Raw genomic sequence first — 16,323 nt, forward strand, 5'->3', positions numbered from 1 at the left:
TTTTATTTATTTTTTTTTTTAATCTCTGGAAAAGAAAGTGATGTAATTGCAGGTAAATCAGGACATCCTAATAGCTAGTGTTACCCCCATTTGGCTGAAATAATTGCAGTGAGATGCTTCTTGTAGCCATCTACCAGTCTCTGACATTGGTCTGAGGAAAGTTTGGCCCACTCCTCAATGCAGAATTCTTTAAGCTGTGGGATGTTTGAGGGGTTTCTTGCATGTACAGCCCATTTCAAATCACCCCACAACATCTAAATGAAATTAAGATCAAGGCTTTGACTCAGCCACTCCAGGGCTCTCCATTTCTTAGTTTTCAGCCAATCCTTGGTGGATTTACTGGTATGTTTTGGATCATTGTCGTGTTGCAGGGTCCAGTTCCACTTCAGCTTTAATTTTCTTACAGATGGTCTTGCATCTTCTAATGCATGGTAGAACTGGTAGAATTCATGGTGGATTCTATGATGGTGAGCTAGCCAGGTCCTGCTGCAGCAAAGCATCCCCAAACCATGTGTAGTCTCTTTAAGAACTGCTCATAAGCAGTGCCTTTGCTGGATCAGACCAGAGGTCCATCACGTCCAGCAGTCCACCCACGCGGCGGCACATCAGGTCCAGGACCTGCATAGTAATCTTTTATCTGTACCCTTCAATCCCCTTTTCCTTCAGGAAATCATCCAATCCACTATCTATCCCTTCAATCCCCTTTTCCTTCAGGAAATCATCCAGTCTCTTCTTGAAACCCAGTAGCGTACTTTGTCATATAACGCCCTCTGGAAGCACATTCCAGATGTCCACCACCCTTTTAAAAAGAACTTCCTAGCATTGGCTCTGAATCTGTCCCCTCTTAATTTTTCCGAATGCCCCCTCGTTCTTTTAGTTTTTGAAAGTTTGAAAAATCTGTCCCTCTACTTTCTCCATGCCCTTCATGATCTTGTAAGTCTCATGTCCTCTCTAAGCCTTCGCTTCTCCAAGGAGAAGAGGCCCAGTTTCTCCAATCTTTCAGCATATGAAAGGTTTTCCATACCCTTTATCAGTCACGTCGCTCTCCTTTGAACCCTCGAGTATCACCATATCCTTAAGGTACAGTGACCAATATTGGATGCAGTACCTCTTTCTGATTGTATAGGCATGCACTTTACATCAACAGTAGCAAGAGCCTGCTGTAGGTCCTGTAACGACATTTTAGGGAGACTTCTTTTTAGCATTTTGCAGTCTGCTTTGGGGGTCAACTTGCTTTGACAACCAGACCTGGGCATGTTGGCGGCAGTTTGGAAAGTCCTCCACTTATACATTATTTTCCGGACTGTGGATTGGCTAATGTCAAAATTCTTTCGAGATCTTTTTAAATCCCTTACCAGACTTATAAGCTGCTACAAGCTCTTGAGTGTGCGGCACAGTGGTTGGAGCTATAGCCTCAGCACTCTGGGGTTGTGGGTTCAAACCCCGCGCTACTCCTTGTGACTCTGGGCAAGTCGCTCAGTCCTCCATAGCCCCAGGTACATTAGATTGTGAGCCCACCAGGACAGATAGGGAAAAATACTCAAGTATCTGATTGTAAAACCGCTTAGATAACCTTGATAGGCGGTATATAAAAAAACCTAAAACTTGAAACCATGGTGTTCACTCTCACCGCAGAAGTCATGAGCACACCAAACTAAATGTCTTTAGGTTTAAGTAGGGCAAACCTCATTCAAAATGTTGAGTAATGTTCTAATTATGTGTACATGATGTGATACACGTGTGTGATTTGAGCCACTTTAAGTGGGAGGATATGTGGGGGGTGTCCTAATTTATTCCTCAGAATACACATTTTTGTGGCTATCTTGTTTAAAGAAGCTACAACTTTTGCACGATTCCATGGTGGTTGAACCCACTCTTAAGAGCTAACTGCCTCTCCTCCCAAAAGACTTGAATGCAGACATCCCTGCCTGGGGGAGCCAAGTGTTTCAAAGCTCGATGCTCATTTCTTAGATCTAGTCTTATTAGCAATATATGAGCATTTACTTGAAATTGGTAAGTGTGTGCTAGAGGTTGTTGACACACTGCCACTAGCAACTAAGCAGAAGGATTTATTGAAAGCACATAGCTTGGACAATTTTTGAAGCTTTTGACATGGTGTCCAGACTTTTATTCCATAATTACTGGCATATGCAGACTCGCAGCTACATGACTCAGACCTGGAACCAACAGACCCTTTTTGTGGTGCACACATTCGGTTAGATCTGCCAAAAGCTTCAAGAATCTTCTATTTGCTGGACTGTGTCTTGCTAAAGCTCCATCATACCCTCTTAATGTGCAATAATGTTCTTTACTACATACCTTTAAAAAAAAAAAAGTAGGTATTTTTTTTAAAAACCTGGGTTAAACAACTAACATAGTATACTAATTATGCCTTGGTTTAATTTGGACTCTACAATTTCATAGGTGAATCCAGCTGACAGATACCACCTAATGCCCATTATTACACCAGCATATCCACAGCAAAATTCCACATACAATGTGTCTACTTCAACTCGAACAGTAATGGTGGAAGAGTTCAGACAGGGTAAGGTGTTCCATGTTAGTTGAAATCATGTTTGGCAAGTAGTTTAGTTGATATCACATTTATATTGTAGTTGACAGCAGGTGGGATTCTTTTTTTTTTTTCTCTCTCTCTCTGTACAGTAGTAGTTCTGACCACCTGAGGCAAAATGAATTGCCTTTTTGAAAAGCAGGAGAGAAACTCAAGTGGTCTTTGTCACCTTTTCAGACTTTTTGCCACATGTTTGTTTTCTCCAAAAGCACATATGCTCTGTAGGTTTGTGGTACAGCAGAGTTATCTGTAACAGGTTTTCCATAGAAGACCATGAATATGCATGAGGTTGACTTGACTTGCATACAATGGAAGTAGTTTATGCAAATTAAGCTTATGCATATTCATTATGGAAATCTTGAAAACCCAGCTGGGTTGTGGCCCTCAACTGTGATTGCCCACCCCTTCCATAGGCAGACTGCAGGGGCATGCAGCCTCTCCTCCCCCTATGAAGCAAGACTTTCCTTTAAGTTCATATGATGGCTGAGTGTCTATTAGCATCCCCTCCCCCATGCTCAAGGGAAACATTTTTAAAAAACACTACTCCACTGAGGTGTAGGGAGAGCACTGTACATCATGAGCAGTCGGGTGTCGCCATCAGTTTTTGCATTTCCCTTGCTTGATAGAGAATATGTTGCCTAAAGAAGTTAGGAAATTAAAGGATTTCATTTATCGTAGTTGAGATAAACGGATGTTAGACTATACAATTTGACTCTCAAAGGCTTAAAAGATGGCCTAGAGGGGGAATAAGATTCAAATAGCTTCAGTCCTGCTTATTTAGCCCTGATATACAAAAGGAAGGTGTTTGGTCATAACAGAGAACATTTTATTGCCTATCACAGGTCTTGCCATCACCGATGACATTCTACAAGGGAAATCAGACTGGTCTAGACTACTAGAGTTGCCCAGTTTTTTTCAGAAGTACAGGTTTGTATGAAGCTAGCACTTAAAGTTTTATATTTGCAAACACTGGCTATTAAATTCTTTAAACATAGACTTCCTCTACCCTGTTCTGCCAGCATGGTGATCTAACATCTTCTCTGGGCCAAAGAAACATTTTGCAGAGCATTTGATACCTTCTGTATAATTCTGCAAAGTAGTTGAGTGACTTCCACTTTGCAGTAATATTTCCTAAGTGGAGTTGGTGATTGGGCTGTTAGGCCTGAATGAGTGGAGGAATAGCTTAGTGGTTAGAGCACTTAAAATCTAATGAGGGAAGCCTGGTTCAAATTCCAGTGTGGCTTGTTATCTTGGGCAAGTCATTCAGCCTTCCATTACCTCAGATACAAACTTAGATTGGGACAGGAAAAATACCTTCTATTACACTCAGTAATTCACCTTAAGCAACTACTGAAAAGATGTATGCTATTAAGTTTAATTGCAGAATATGAAATCATAGATTTACACCAATTTTTGCTTTCCATGCAAGTCCATCATGTCCTACCTATAAAATTAAAGCCCCGTTTACATTAAAATTCAGCTTTATTTGATATACCACTAATATGTGCAAAGACATCTAAGTGGTATATAATTCAAAATAATGAGGGGAGAAACAAAGAACAATTTTAAAAACAAAGGCTATCATCTCTCCCCCCCCTTCTTTTTAAAAAAAAAAATAATAAATTTTTAGTTGGCGTGGCTTGGGAGCGTTGGCAAATGGTCAGCTGACTGTTGAGCTCCGTCTGTCCAGGCAGTTATTTGAATAACTTTCAGCTCAAAGTGGGGTAATTTTTGGTGAATTAATTATCTTTCACAATCGGAAGATGGCAGATACCAAGCAAACTAAGTTGGAAGATTCATTTGCGTCTGGGGAGGAAAACAGTTAAAGCCAGATCCAGTTAAACCTGCAGCAGTTTCTTTGCCTGAAGATTCTACTGCTTCACCAGACATTGTGGAGGAATTAAGGTCTATTAAAAAAAATAACATAACTCTGCTCAGCTGGCAGCACTTGGGGAGGAAGTTTCTTCTCCAACAAGGCAAATGGAGATTGCAAACGGTAGAGTAGAGCAGCTGGAAACCTGAGTGACTGTTTTAGAGGAGGGACAAAAGCAGTGTGGGAAAGATCAAAAACTTAAAAGAAGTGGAAAAGAGATTGGAAGACCAGGAGAATAGGTCCAAAAGAAATAATATAAGAATTCTTTGGTCTTCCGGAATCAGTGGAAGGGAAAGAGGCAGTAACATTTTTACAGGACCTAATTCCTAAGCTGCTCCCTTTATCTACACCAGGGGTAGGGAACTCTGGTCCTCGAGAGCCGTAGTCTAGTCGGGTTTTCAGGATTTCCCCAATGAATATGCATTGAAAGCAGTGCATGCAAATAGATCTCATGCATATTCATTGGGGAAATCCTGAAAACCCAACTGGAATACAGCTCTCGAGGACCGGAGTTCCCTACCCCTGATCTACACGGTACCCTCTTGAAATTCAAAGAGTACACAGAGTTCCGGGTCAAAGACCTAATGGATATCGAGGAAATAGACCTTTAATATTCAGTGTGCTTAGGTTTCAGCAAGTGACAGAAATATTTTGCCTGGCTAAAGATAAGAGGGAAGTGAAATTTCAGGATGCAAAAATATTATTTGTGCCCGACTTTGCTAGTAAAACAGCAAAAGTTAGAAAGGAGTTTTTACAACTCTGGCCTAATTTTACAGCGGATAGGGGCAAGATATGGATTAATGTATCCAGGTGTTATGCATATCATTCATGAAAATCGTACTTTGCAATTTGAAGATCAGCAAAATTGAGTTTATTTTTCAGCAAATAGAGCCAATGTCATAAGGAGTGATGGCTTTGGCGATCATGAAGATGAATAAAGGATGAAAATGGAAGAGTGATAATGAAAGCTAGATAATATACCGGAAGTGATAAAGATACCTGAAAACTTTGGGACATTTGGGGGGTTTTGGGGGAGTGTTTCTTTGTTTTTGTTTTTTGAAAACGATGGATTAAAAAGTGAAAGACAACAGTGGTCTGTCAAACTGAGATTCAAATATGGCGGGTGAACAGTATGTTGAATAATACCAGGATGTTACTTCAAAGTGAGAAACAGTTGGGATTACTAACGAAGTTATGTTGGAAGAAAGTGGGAAAGTACTGAAATGAAAGATTGGATACAACAGCGGAGGAGTGAAGTTGAATTTCTATATACAGAGGCTGAATAATTTGCGGGAAAGGATAAGATAAAAATTCTGTGAAAGTTTGAGACAGCTCGATATTTGGATTAAAGGCACGTGATAAACGGCTGATTGTCAAACTGAAATTCAAAGTGACAGTTAAAACAGTATGTTAAACAATACTAGGATGTTATCACATTGTGAGTGACAGCTGTGTTTACCATTGAAGTCATATCGGAAGGAAGTAGGCGGGAATGAAATAAACCGGAAAGAGTGGATTTAGCAAAGGAAATGGAGCGAAGTTTGATTGGTGTATATACCAAAGAGCTAATTACTGGAATTCATTGCGTCGTGGATAACTATTAAAAAAAAAAATTCACTATTAGTTTGGCTTTGGATGGAGTTCCGATTAGTATCGGCGTGTGCTATATCTTAAACTGTTTGTATTGGAAAGTGGAACTTGTACAAAATACTGTAACAGGAATAGAATTGCAGTAATGAATGTGGAGTGAAGATTTGATAAGAGGGAGAAATGAAATTCTAAGTTCCATATGTTTTTTAATTAATGTGGTGCTTCTGTGTTGGGCATTTTTCATCACATTGTATTCCTTTTATATTTCCTTGATTCTTTAATATATATTATCTTTTTGTGGTTTTACATAATTCAAGGTGAATGAATTAAGTTTATTTTCCTTCTTGGTAAATTATTAAGAGATAAAAGGGCTGGGATAATATGAGATTATAGAATGTATTGCATAATATTTGTTTTGTCTTTCTCTTTAGTAGAGCTAATGTGATTAGAAGAAGTTTAATTATTCTTGAGGTTTAATAGATTTACTTAATTATGAAGGATTGGTATATTATGATTAAATTGTCCAAAGATTAGGATATTAGGTAATTATGTATAATTAAGATTTAGCTTATAATGCTAATATTACTGGGATATGAAATGGATTTGGGTTAAAATTTGTAGGTTACATGATGGGAGATTTGCATAATTTAATAAAAAAGCTAAGTAAGGGGTTGGGAAAATTTTATTGAAGCATAGATTGTATTACATAGAATAATCTAACTTTTTATTAATTGAAAGTGTTCTGTGGATATTTTTGAGAATTTTGTAGCTAAATAATTTTTAAATGAATGATAGTTTAGGATTTATTACTTGTTAAAATTATTTGAGTTTTTGAAAAATATGAATGGGAGGTAGGGGCCGACATAAGGAATTTGAGACGCTTGGTAGGGGGTTTAGGTGGCTGATCAAAATGGGTGCTTTCAAGCAATCGTATGGGGAGGGGAAGAAGGAAATGGGGTGCAAGTATAGGGGGTTTAGAATGTGTATTGTTTGTAAATTGCTACTACGGTTAGGTGTGTTAAAATACATGTTATGGTATAAAATTTTAAGATCTGGAAATGTCTTAAACTGTTTTCATTGAATGTTAATGGTCTCAATCATCCAGTAAAGAAAAAAAAACCTTAACTTCCTGAAACAGAACGCGGAGAGATATATTATCCAAGAGACATATTTAAATGCTATGGAATCTGGTAAATTAGAATCAGAGTGGGTTAAGCATTGTTTTTATGACCCGGCGATAGGCAATAAGGCAGGAGTGGCAATTTTAATAAAAAAATGTTTGGGTATATTTAAATTGATTTCTGCAGACCCTTTAGGTAGATGGGTTCAGGTAAGCATGAGCATGGGGAATCGTACCCTGAAGCATATAAATGTGTATGCCACTAATTCAAATCAAATTGAATTTTTTAAGGCTCTACAACAGTTGATTTTACCACTGGCTGCCTCTGATTTAGTGGTGGCGGGGGACTTCAACGCAGTAATGGATCCATTGTTGGATAAAAAAACCTAATAGGTTGCTATTGACAGAGAACTACCATTGAGATTTTGAAATATTAACATAAAGTGAGTTTTTGTTTAAATATACATTTTTTGTTAAAAGGTATAGATAAAAAGAAATGAGAGAATTAAATCTATAAAAAGATTGTTTTTGACTAATGAAAGAACTTGATCCACATGTAACCAATACACATCACTGTAGTCTGATTTGTATCTCTGAGGTCTTTTCCTTCATATATATAATGCATTATCAATTGGATAGACCTTTAGTTGAGTGATATTTGATTTTTGGGTTTATCAAACGTTTTTGTGGAGTCCTTAACACACCTCCCCAATGAAGGTGTTGATGCTCCGGGGTCTAGTGGTTCCCATTAGGGGATGTTTAAAATTCTTCCATTTGGAGATGGGCTCATAACTTCTGGAAGTCCTTCAGGAAGGCTATGCCATCAAGTTTGTCGGGCCCTTTGCAGATGCCTTCCCTGTGTCTCCAAGAAGGGCTCTTACAATATGTCACAGTGGCCAGTTTGCTGAATTTGGAGGCAATGTTTTTGGTTCTGGTAGTCCAATCTTTGATCTTAAAAAGGTCAACAGGGCCTTGTGTGTGTGACCTCTCTTTTCATGGAAACTGTCGGTCACCCTTAATGGTTCATCAGGGAAAACTCCTCACGTCCTTGGACCTCACCGAAGCTTAACCTTTATATTCCAATCTATCCAGATCAGAAGTATTTGTGCTCTGGGCTTCTGAGAGGTCATTATCAATTCAAAGCCCAAGCCTTTGGATTGTCCAGAGCCAAGGACCTTTTCTAAGGTAATGGTGGTGGTCATTCACCTCTATCAGCAAGGAATACTGATGCATCTTTATTTGGACAATTGGCTGATCTGTGTGAAGCCTCCAGAGGAGAGCAGCCACAGGAAGGAAAGGTTCTCAGAGGGCTTCAATGTTTGTGGTCCAAGCCTGTCTCAAGAATGGACTTTATGTGTGTCCTCCTTTGGCCATTGATAGGCCATGCCATTCAAAGAATAGACTCATCAGGATCTGGTGGCTTTGCTGATGCCAAAGTGGCCATGGTATGGAGAACTTGGGCTGAGAGTGGAGAAACTATTTCTGTTACTGGTTTTGGAATCTTCTGTGTTGGGGTCCAGTTTGGTTTTATAGTGTGGCTCTTCAGATGGCTAGGCTGTTGAAATGGTCATTCTCTTGGGTTATGTGAACCTTATTAAGTTCCAAGAAGAGAGCCACATCTCTAATCTATTTTAGTTTGGGGGGGGTATTTTTGAGCACATGCGAAGAATAGGGAGATTTTGCCACTTTGAGCTTCAGTAGGCAATGTCTTTTCAGGATGGCCTGGACTCCCTTAGGGTTCAACTGGTGGCAATTGTATGTGGGGGTCCAGTTCAGGACCATCCTCTGGCTTTTCATCCAGATTTTTATTTTATTTTTTGAAAGGCCTTATTTTATCTTTAGAACCTTTTTAATATAGTCTTGTCTGCTCTCACCATTTGAACCCCTTCACTTGGCAATGCTCAAAGAGCTTTACATGAAGGTGGTGTGTTTGGCTATTGCCTCTACCCAAGAGATCCTGGAAAGGATTTCTTGTTGAGAGCTGCTACTGTCATTCTTAGGCTAGTTCATCCTTCTATCCAATGTGGTAGTTATTTTTCTCATGAAAAACTCCATTATCCTTCTGGTGATTTTTCAGGAGTTTGGGGATTTCTTGTTTTGTCTGAAGATGGAAGGTGTTTCATAGGTGGTTGGAGGTGTTTCATAGGTTGGGCAGACTTGTTTTGTTCAGAGGCCAGAGTGACGTGGCTTCTAAAGCAGCTATGGCAAAATGGTTTAAGGAAGCAGTGTCCTTAACTCATGTACTGAAATGGAACTGAATGCCCATTTGACTAGAGCCTAATGTTCCATTCAGGGCAAAACATTCCTTAATCCGGCTGCAAGACATTTGCAGGGCTGCAGCTTTGTTGACTGTCTAGTCCTTTACTAAGCACTACCAGTTGCTAGGCAGGATGCTAATTTTGGAGCACATAATTCTGTTGTCTGGGTTGTCCATTTCCAGTCCTCGTTGAGAACTGCTTTGATACTGCCCACTCTTCAGGACTGGTCTGAAGAGAGAAGGAAATAAAAATTGGATCTTACCTGCTAATTTTATTTCCTTGAACCACTCGATCATTCTCAAACCCTCCCATTTTTCTTGTGGTATCTGCATATTTATTCTGGGGGACTAAGTTCCTGAAGTTAGTTTACAAAATTGAAACACAGTTCTTTTGGGGGGGGGGGATTTCATGTCAGTTTACAAAATTGAAACAGTTCTTTTTTTTGGGGGGGGGGATTTCATGTCAGTTTACAAAATTGACTTCTACCTCTTATCACAGCTCTAATTTCTAAACTTTATTATAAAATATTTCTCAAATTATAATGAAGTGCTCAGACCTTATAACCAGTGCTATAATTTGAGAAATATTTTATAAGAAAGTTTAGAAATTAATTAGAGCTGTAATAATAGTAGTAGAAGATCTTCATCACAGGATACTGAATGTTATTTCCCTATTACCTAATTAGTTTATTAGTTTACAAAATTGAAACATAGTTCTTTGTGGGGGGATTTCATTCCAGTTCTAACATAATATTTTGTCAGTAATACTGACTGGGTCTGGCTGCACAGGACACTTACAGTGGTGATGTTGCTCATCCAGTTGTTTCATTTCCACCTAACTGCTGATATGGGATCATTAATGGGTCAGATCTAATTTCATTTTTTTTTTTTTTTTTTAACAATTCTGTTCCTATAGGGGAAACTGAAGTCTATATAAAAGCATGCTGAAGCAATGTCAAACTCCCTAATGAGGATTACTGTTTCTATGCATGTATTTGATTAATTTGTGACTAGCTTTCAGGCACTATACTTCCTTTTAAAAAGGAACCAATAATTTTTCAATCACCAGCAATGTTTAACCTTTTATTATCACTAATGTAAAAATGAAATGCTTGATTTTGTGATGCTTTTGAAAAAGTAGTTTTGTTTATCCTGTTTTCTAGGCATTATATTGTGTTAACTGCTTGTGCATCCACTGAAGAGAACCATTTAGAGTGGTAAGTACTTAATGAGAAGAAGATGGTTATGAAAGAAAGTACAGTACTCCACTAGTATAAACCAGTTAGGATGTTTGCTTTTTTTTCTTTCTCTCTCTTTCCTGTAGGATTGGAGTAGCTTTGGTAGCAGAATACTTCAGAATAGAGATTTTTACAACCATATAGCAGGGAATGTAGAAGGTAGTCAAGCAATCCAAAATGAGGTTTGTTTACTCTTCATAAAAAGCAGAAAAACAATGTTTGGTTCTGCCTGCTGTCTTCTCCCCTGCTCCCAGATGTATGCTCCCTGGCAGCCAGCCAATTCCAAGTTTTTCAAAGAAGAAGAAAAGACCAAGTCATCAGTTCAGCCTATTCCCAGCATGCCTCCTGGTCTGCTGTCAGATTGAGACTGAGGTCTAAAGTGATCACTCACCCTCAGCCTCCCTTTTCCTCCATTTCTTTCCAGTGTGTTGCAGGGAGAGAGAGACAACATGCTGCAGATAAGTTGTAGCAGATCAGCATTTCAGTCACACATTTGGCCTAGCTAGGAAGTAAGCAGGCTAGCATGTAGGTGCTAGGTAGAGGGTATGATCTGTGAAGGCTTAGCACCAGCCAAAAGTGAAGCTGGAAAGGTTCCCTGGATTGAGCCATGGTGCATGGAGTAAAACTTGGTTCAACATGCCTGTTTTGTTGTTTGTTTTTTATTGCTTTATTGTTGTTTTGCACCAAAAACACAAGTAAAGGAAACTATGGGAAAGAGTCTCTCAAAACTTAAATGTGCTTTTAACATGCTCACTAAACCGGTTCCAGCTAGTTTAGCGTACATGTATTTTAGCAGCAGGTTAATCGAAACGGCTTACTGTGGTCTCTTCTGAGTTTCCTAGGAGTCTCTAATTCTGCCATGCAATGTAGTACAACAAGGGCATTAATATTAAAATGAGCACTGAGTGATTCTCTCATCGCTGAGAGATTCCCTCTCGTGCCACATTTATGGCCAAAAGGTCTGTCGTAGCCTCACTTTCTGATCAATGCTTGAGTGCCAATTGGCTCTGGCACTGACAGCAAAGTAAGGTTTGACAGCTCAGACCCCCCCCCCCGTCAAATAAATAATTAAAATCAAAGATTTGGCAGGAGAGATGTCCACTCCTGCCACACTCACATAACCTCCAGACACCCATCCCTGGCAGCAGAAGGGATTCCTATTCCCTCCCACCATGTCGCACAATGCTCCCTGACAACGGAAGGGATGCCCACTCCCTGCCACCGCCACAATACAACCCCCCCCCCAATATCTCCCCCTGCTGTATCACACAATCCCCTAACACTACTACCTCCCACCTTATTGACTGCCTGGTCGGAAGGATGCCTTTCCATTCCAGCTTGAAGACCCCCCCCCCCCAACAAAGTGGTGGACCTTCTTCCCCTTCCTGGTGCATCCTGGGACACACTGGGGAGGAGCCTAAGGCTCTTATTGGCCAAGGCGCTTAAGTTGGGTGTATTCTGCGTATGATTGCTACCACCATCGACTCATTCAAGTAAATTTAGTGAGTCTATGAACATCCACAAACCTCATTTGCATGTGGGTTCTTTTGAGATTGACTCACCTTTTTGAAATTGTTATAATACTGTAATGACTTCTGTAGCAGCCCATCAGATTTTACCATTAAGTTTTGAGAATCTTCCCCTTGGCCCTTTATTTCTCTGTTTCTCTCTGATAGAGAACTGGAGAAGTTCATGAAAGTTATGCATTTAACCTCACGCATGGCAGTGGAGAGCTCGAGCTGTGCAGTCTGAGTTAATAGTTTAACAAATAAAATCAACATGAATATCTTGTAGAACCATGGCTGATAGTCTATGTTCTGCTGGGAACCTGAGCATGCTCTGTTCTCTTTCCGAATTGGTCAGTCAGGAAAGGTACTTCATGCCACACTCCTCCTCCACCCCCCCCCCCTCAAGTCGGATAATTCCTTCCTCAAAGATCCTTTCCATTCTACTCTGTTCCCCCAACAGCCAAGGATGTAACATAACAAGGTACTTGGAGTCAGAAGATATGATATCTTGGTGGAATAGAACCACATAGGAGGCTTATTTTGAAGCTTGAAGCCTTGGGCTTTTGTCTTTTGTCTTTTGTCTTGAGAGAGCATTTCTTTAATCTTCCTCCACAAGACTAGGGTGAAGAGAAAATTGTAACTCTAGTGAGGGAGCTTCTGTGCTTGTATCCAGACCCAGCTTTTGCCCTGTAACTCTTGCAGATGAGATACTCTACTCAAGGGAACTTTAATTTGCAAGACTGCTGTTTGGAATCTGGGTTTAGTCCTGAGACTCGAGTCTTCCTTTCCTCTCAAGCCTTGTAGGATAGCATTTCTTAGGTAATGTAATGTAATGTAATTTATTTCTTATATACCACTACATCCGTTAGGTTCTAAGCGGTTTACAGAAAATATACATTAAGATTAGAAATAAGAAAGGTACTTGAAAAATTCCCTTACTGTCCCGAAGGCTCACAATCTAACTAAAGTACCTGGAGGGTAATAGAGAAATGAAAAGTAGAGTTAGAAGAAAAATAAAAATAAAATAAACATTTTAACAAGACAGCATTGATCTAAATACTTTGGAAGGTAGAAGAGAGGAGAGAAAGGAATAGAAGCAGAAGGGGGAGCCGTTGAACAGTAGAATTCTGGAGAAATTTAAATGATAGAAATAGAACAAAACAAAGACAAAAGGCAAAACAATAGATAAGATTAAAGATAAATCATAAGCTGGAAAGAAAAATAAAATAAAACTTTGTCTTCAATCCACGGTTTCAGCGTCAGTGATGAAGTGGAGCAAGTAAGTTTAGGAGGAGCGATTGACGTTTCCAGCATGTCTTGGGTAAAGATTGATCTCATGGACACAAATGATTTCCTTTTTAAATTACATACCAAGCTCCCTTTTCTGAGGGTGATGGTTTTTGTTCTGATGGAATTGGGTTGTCTTATCTCTCCCAGTAATGTTCCAACCCCTTTACAGACCAATGATCAACACTTCCAACACTGTAGGGGAACAGTTCTGGAGTCGTGTATCTCCCCCATAGGACCCAAGAGTGTAAGAAGTAGATGTTTAGTTTTGAAACAAGAGTTTTAGCCCTAGGAACAACTTTTTTTTCTCTTTTTTTTTTTTTTTCAAAATTCTTTATTTTCAAAACTTACAATAAGTGTAACAATAAATACAGTTCAGCCTGTACACTTCAATACCACACTTAATATTCTATTATCTATTTCAGAATTAATCCCCCCCTTCCTAAACAATCACAATGTCCAACATATAAAATATCTATATTGAACCTCAATTCAATATATACATTTATTATCTTATCAAAAACCCCAACCTCCCCCCTTCCAGGATGTGCATGTTTAAAAGGGAAAACAATGATTAGATGTTAAAATATTTTACTAATGGCTCCCAAGTCTCCTGAAATTTCTTAAAATTCCCTTTCTGAATGCCTAATGTTCTTGCCATTTTATACATATGACACAATGAATTCCACCAAAAACTATAGTTAAGCTTCTTCCGATTGCTTGTAATTTGTTGAATGGAAACTCCTGTCATTATTAATAATGACTTTTTTTCTTCTGTTTTCCCTGCCTAGTACATTAAGCATCATTGGGGATTTTTCTTTCCACATTTTGAAAAATTTGTAATGGAGCAGGAGAGAAAATGTAATTTGGGGTTCATTTAAAAATTGATTGGCTCTCACTATTTAGAATTTTATTTTTTCTTGGAATTTTTTAACTGCCTTTTTTGAAGAAATTCACCCAAGATGGCATACAGTAGGAATAATTTAACATAAAACTTACAATTTTAACAGTAGTAAAAAGACAAAATATAAATAAATTCAATGAATGAGGTAGAGTTAAAATCAGCAAATTGAAACTTAATAGGATTTCAATGAAACAATTTCAAAAATATACAAGGGCAAATCAAAAATTAGAGGCAATTGTTAAATTACATGATAACCGTAACAGATCTAGCGAAATACAACATGCAAGTGTACTGATACATTGCCTGTTGGATAGTTTGTCCATGTTAAACCACTTTGAATTTTAATAAGGCTTTATATCAAATTTTTAAATAAACCTGAAACCTGCACAGTACAGCACTTGGCCTTTAAGTCGTGTGGCAACCATGAGGTCAGAAACATGGATTGCAAGATTACACCATTGAAGAATGTGCAGTAGTGTGCTTTCTTTGCACAGAGGGAGTGAAACCTGTGAAAGTTCACCATCTGTTTACTCAGTATGGGCATAGCACCATGAATCAACTAAAGGTTCCTTGTGCTCTGCCAGTGTCATTATGTTCATGTTGCCCCGCTCCTCAAGTTGCTTCAGTGGCTCCCTATCCACTTCCGCATACAATCAAACTCCTCTTACTGACCTACAAGTGTACTAGCTCTTCAGCTCTTCAATATCTCTCCTTATCTCTTCCTACACCCAGCCCCGGGAACTCTTTTCTTTGAGTAAATCTCCCTTCTTTAGCACTCTCCAGACCAGTAGAGGTTAACTTTACGAATGGGTATATATCTAATCATGACCAGCAGGTGGAGACTGAAAACAAAACTTTGGGACAGTATATACTATCCTCCCTTCTCTATTTCCCTCAGTCTTCTTTCAGTCTCCAGCAGGTGTTGAGTGATCTGTACCCATCTCTCTTGGTAGGGCTGTTGGAATTTGTTTAGGGGTTTATTGTCCCTGTTTTTGGCCGGACGGAGCTTGGTCGGGCCCTGTTTGGGGGTCCGTCCGACCTCGGGGGTGTCAAACCCGGCGGGTCACGAGCGGGGTCCCTCCCCCCACTTCCTCCACCTCCCCACATTTTTTTAGAGGAGCCTCAGCAGTAAGCCTTGCCCCCTAAGTCAAGCAAGGCATATTGCTTCGAGAGCCTGTGGAGTCTGTTCTGTAAAAAAAAAAAAAAATCCTGAGGTAGTGCTGGTCTGAAGGGTTGTTTCCCTTTAAGAAAACTGTATTTTACTGTATTTTTTCATGTAACCAGCACTTTTTTATAGCTAGGTCGCGTATGGAGCAATTGTGCCCTTCTCCGGGGGAGTAGGACACAAATGAGTCCAGCCGCGAGGCACTCGCGGCCGGCCTGAACTCGGCGGTTTGGGTCGGTGAGGTGGTGGAGCTCCGTCGGCAGCGGCTGCAGGCGACCAGAGCTCCCCGCCGATGGTGCCTCGCGAGTCGGCTTGGAGCAGTGGGGAAGCCCGGTCTTCCACAACCGCCCACGGAGGGATTCCCCGAAGGATTCCCTCTCAGCTGATTTTTTGACAGCTGATGCCGACTTGCCTGTCTTAGCGGCTGAGACTGTTCAGTCTTCTCAGCCGCTACAGGCCATGGAGGGAGCATTTTTGGCGGGAACTTCGCCATTTTCTTTGTCTGGCCCCTCCATTTTGTCTGCAACCTCAGGTGACCTTCCCCCTGTATGGCGAACACAGGGGCAGGTTTCAGCATGGACCCCTGCTGGGGCAGGGAGTCCCTGGGGACCCCCAGGGGTTTTTTGCCCCCAATTTATTTTCTTTCTTTGTGCGGACTTTTGGGGGTCCCACGTGCGCCTGGGGGGTTTCGGGGGGGGGGTTTCCCTCCGCGCCCCCTATGGCTTTGCCTCCCTCTTTTCGTTTGGCGTCCCCTCTTCCTCCTCCCTCATCCAAGCGCCCGCGGGGGGGCTTGGATTGCGAATTGGTGG

At 40.2% G+C, this 16,323-nt stretch overlaps 1 protein-coding gene across 3 annotated transcripts in view; it reads left to right on the forward strand.

Moving 5' to 3' along the window:
- The window catches only part of PAPOLG (poly(A) polymerase gamma), a 144,952-nt gene that overhangs the window by 56,532 nt on the left and 72,097 nt on the right, over nucleotides 1-16,323 (forward strand). For all 3 annotated transcript variants that reach the window (XM_033937949.1, XM_033937950.1, XM_033937951.1), the window contains exons 11-13: nucleotides 2,425-2,545; nucleotides 3,415-3,499; nucleotides 10,576-10,629. In XM_033937949.1, coding sequence (XP_033793840.1) covers nucleotides 2,425-2,545; nucleotides 3,415-3,499; nucleotides 10,576-10,629 — 260 coding nt within the window. The remainder of the gene's footprint in view (nucleotides 1-2,424; nucleotides 2,546-3,414; nucleotides 3,500-10,575; nucleotides 10,630-16,323) is intronic.

Source organism: Geotrypetes seraphini, chromosome 3, assembly GCF_902459505.1.
Source record: "Geotrypetes seraphini chromosome 3, aGeoSer1.1, whole genome shotgun sequence".
NCBI classification, from domain to species: Eukaryota; Metazoa; Chordata; class Amphibia; order Gymnophiona; family Dermophiidae; genus Geotrypetes; species Geotrypetes seraphini.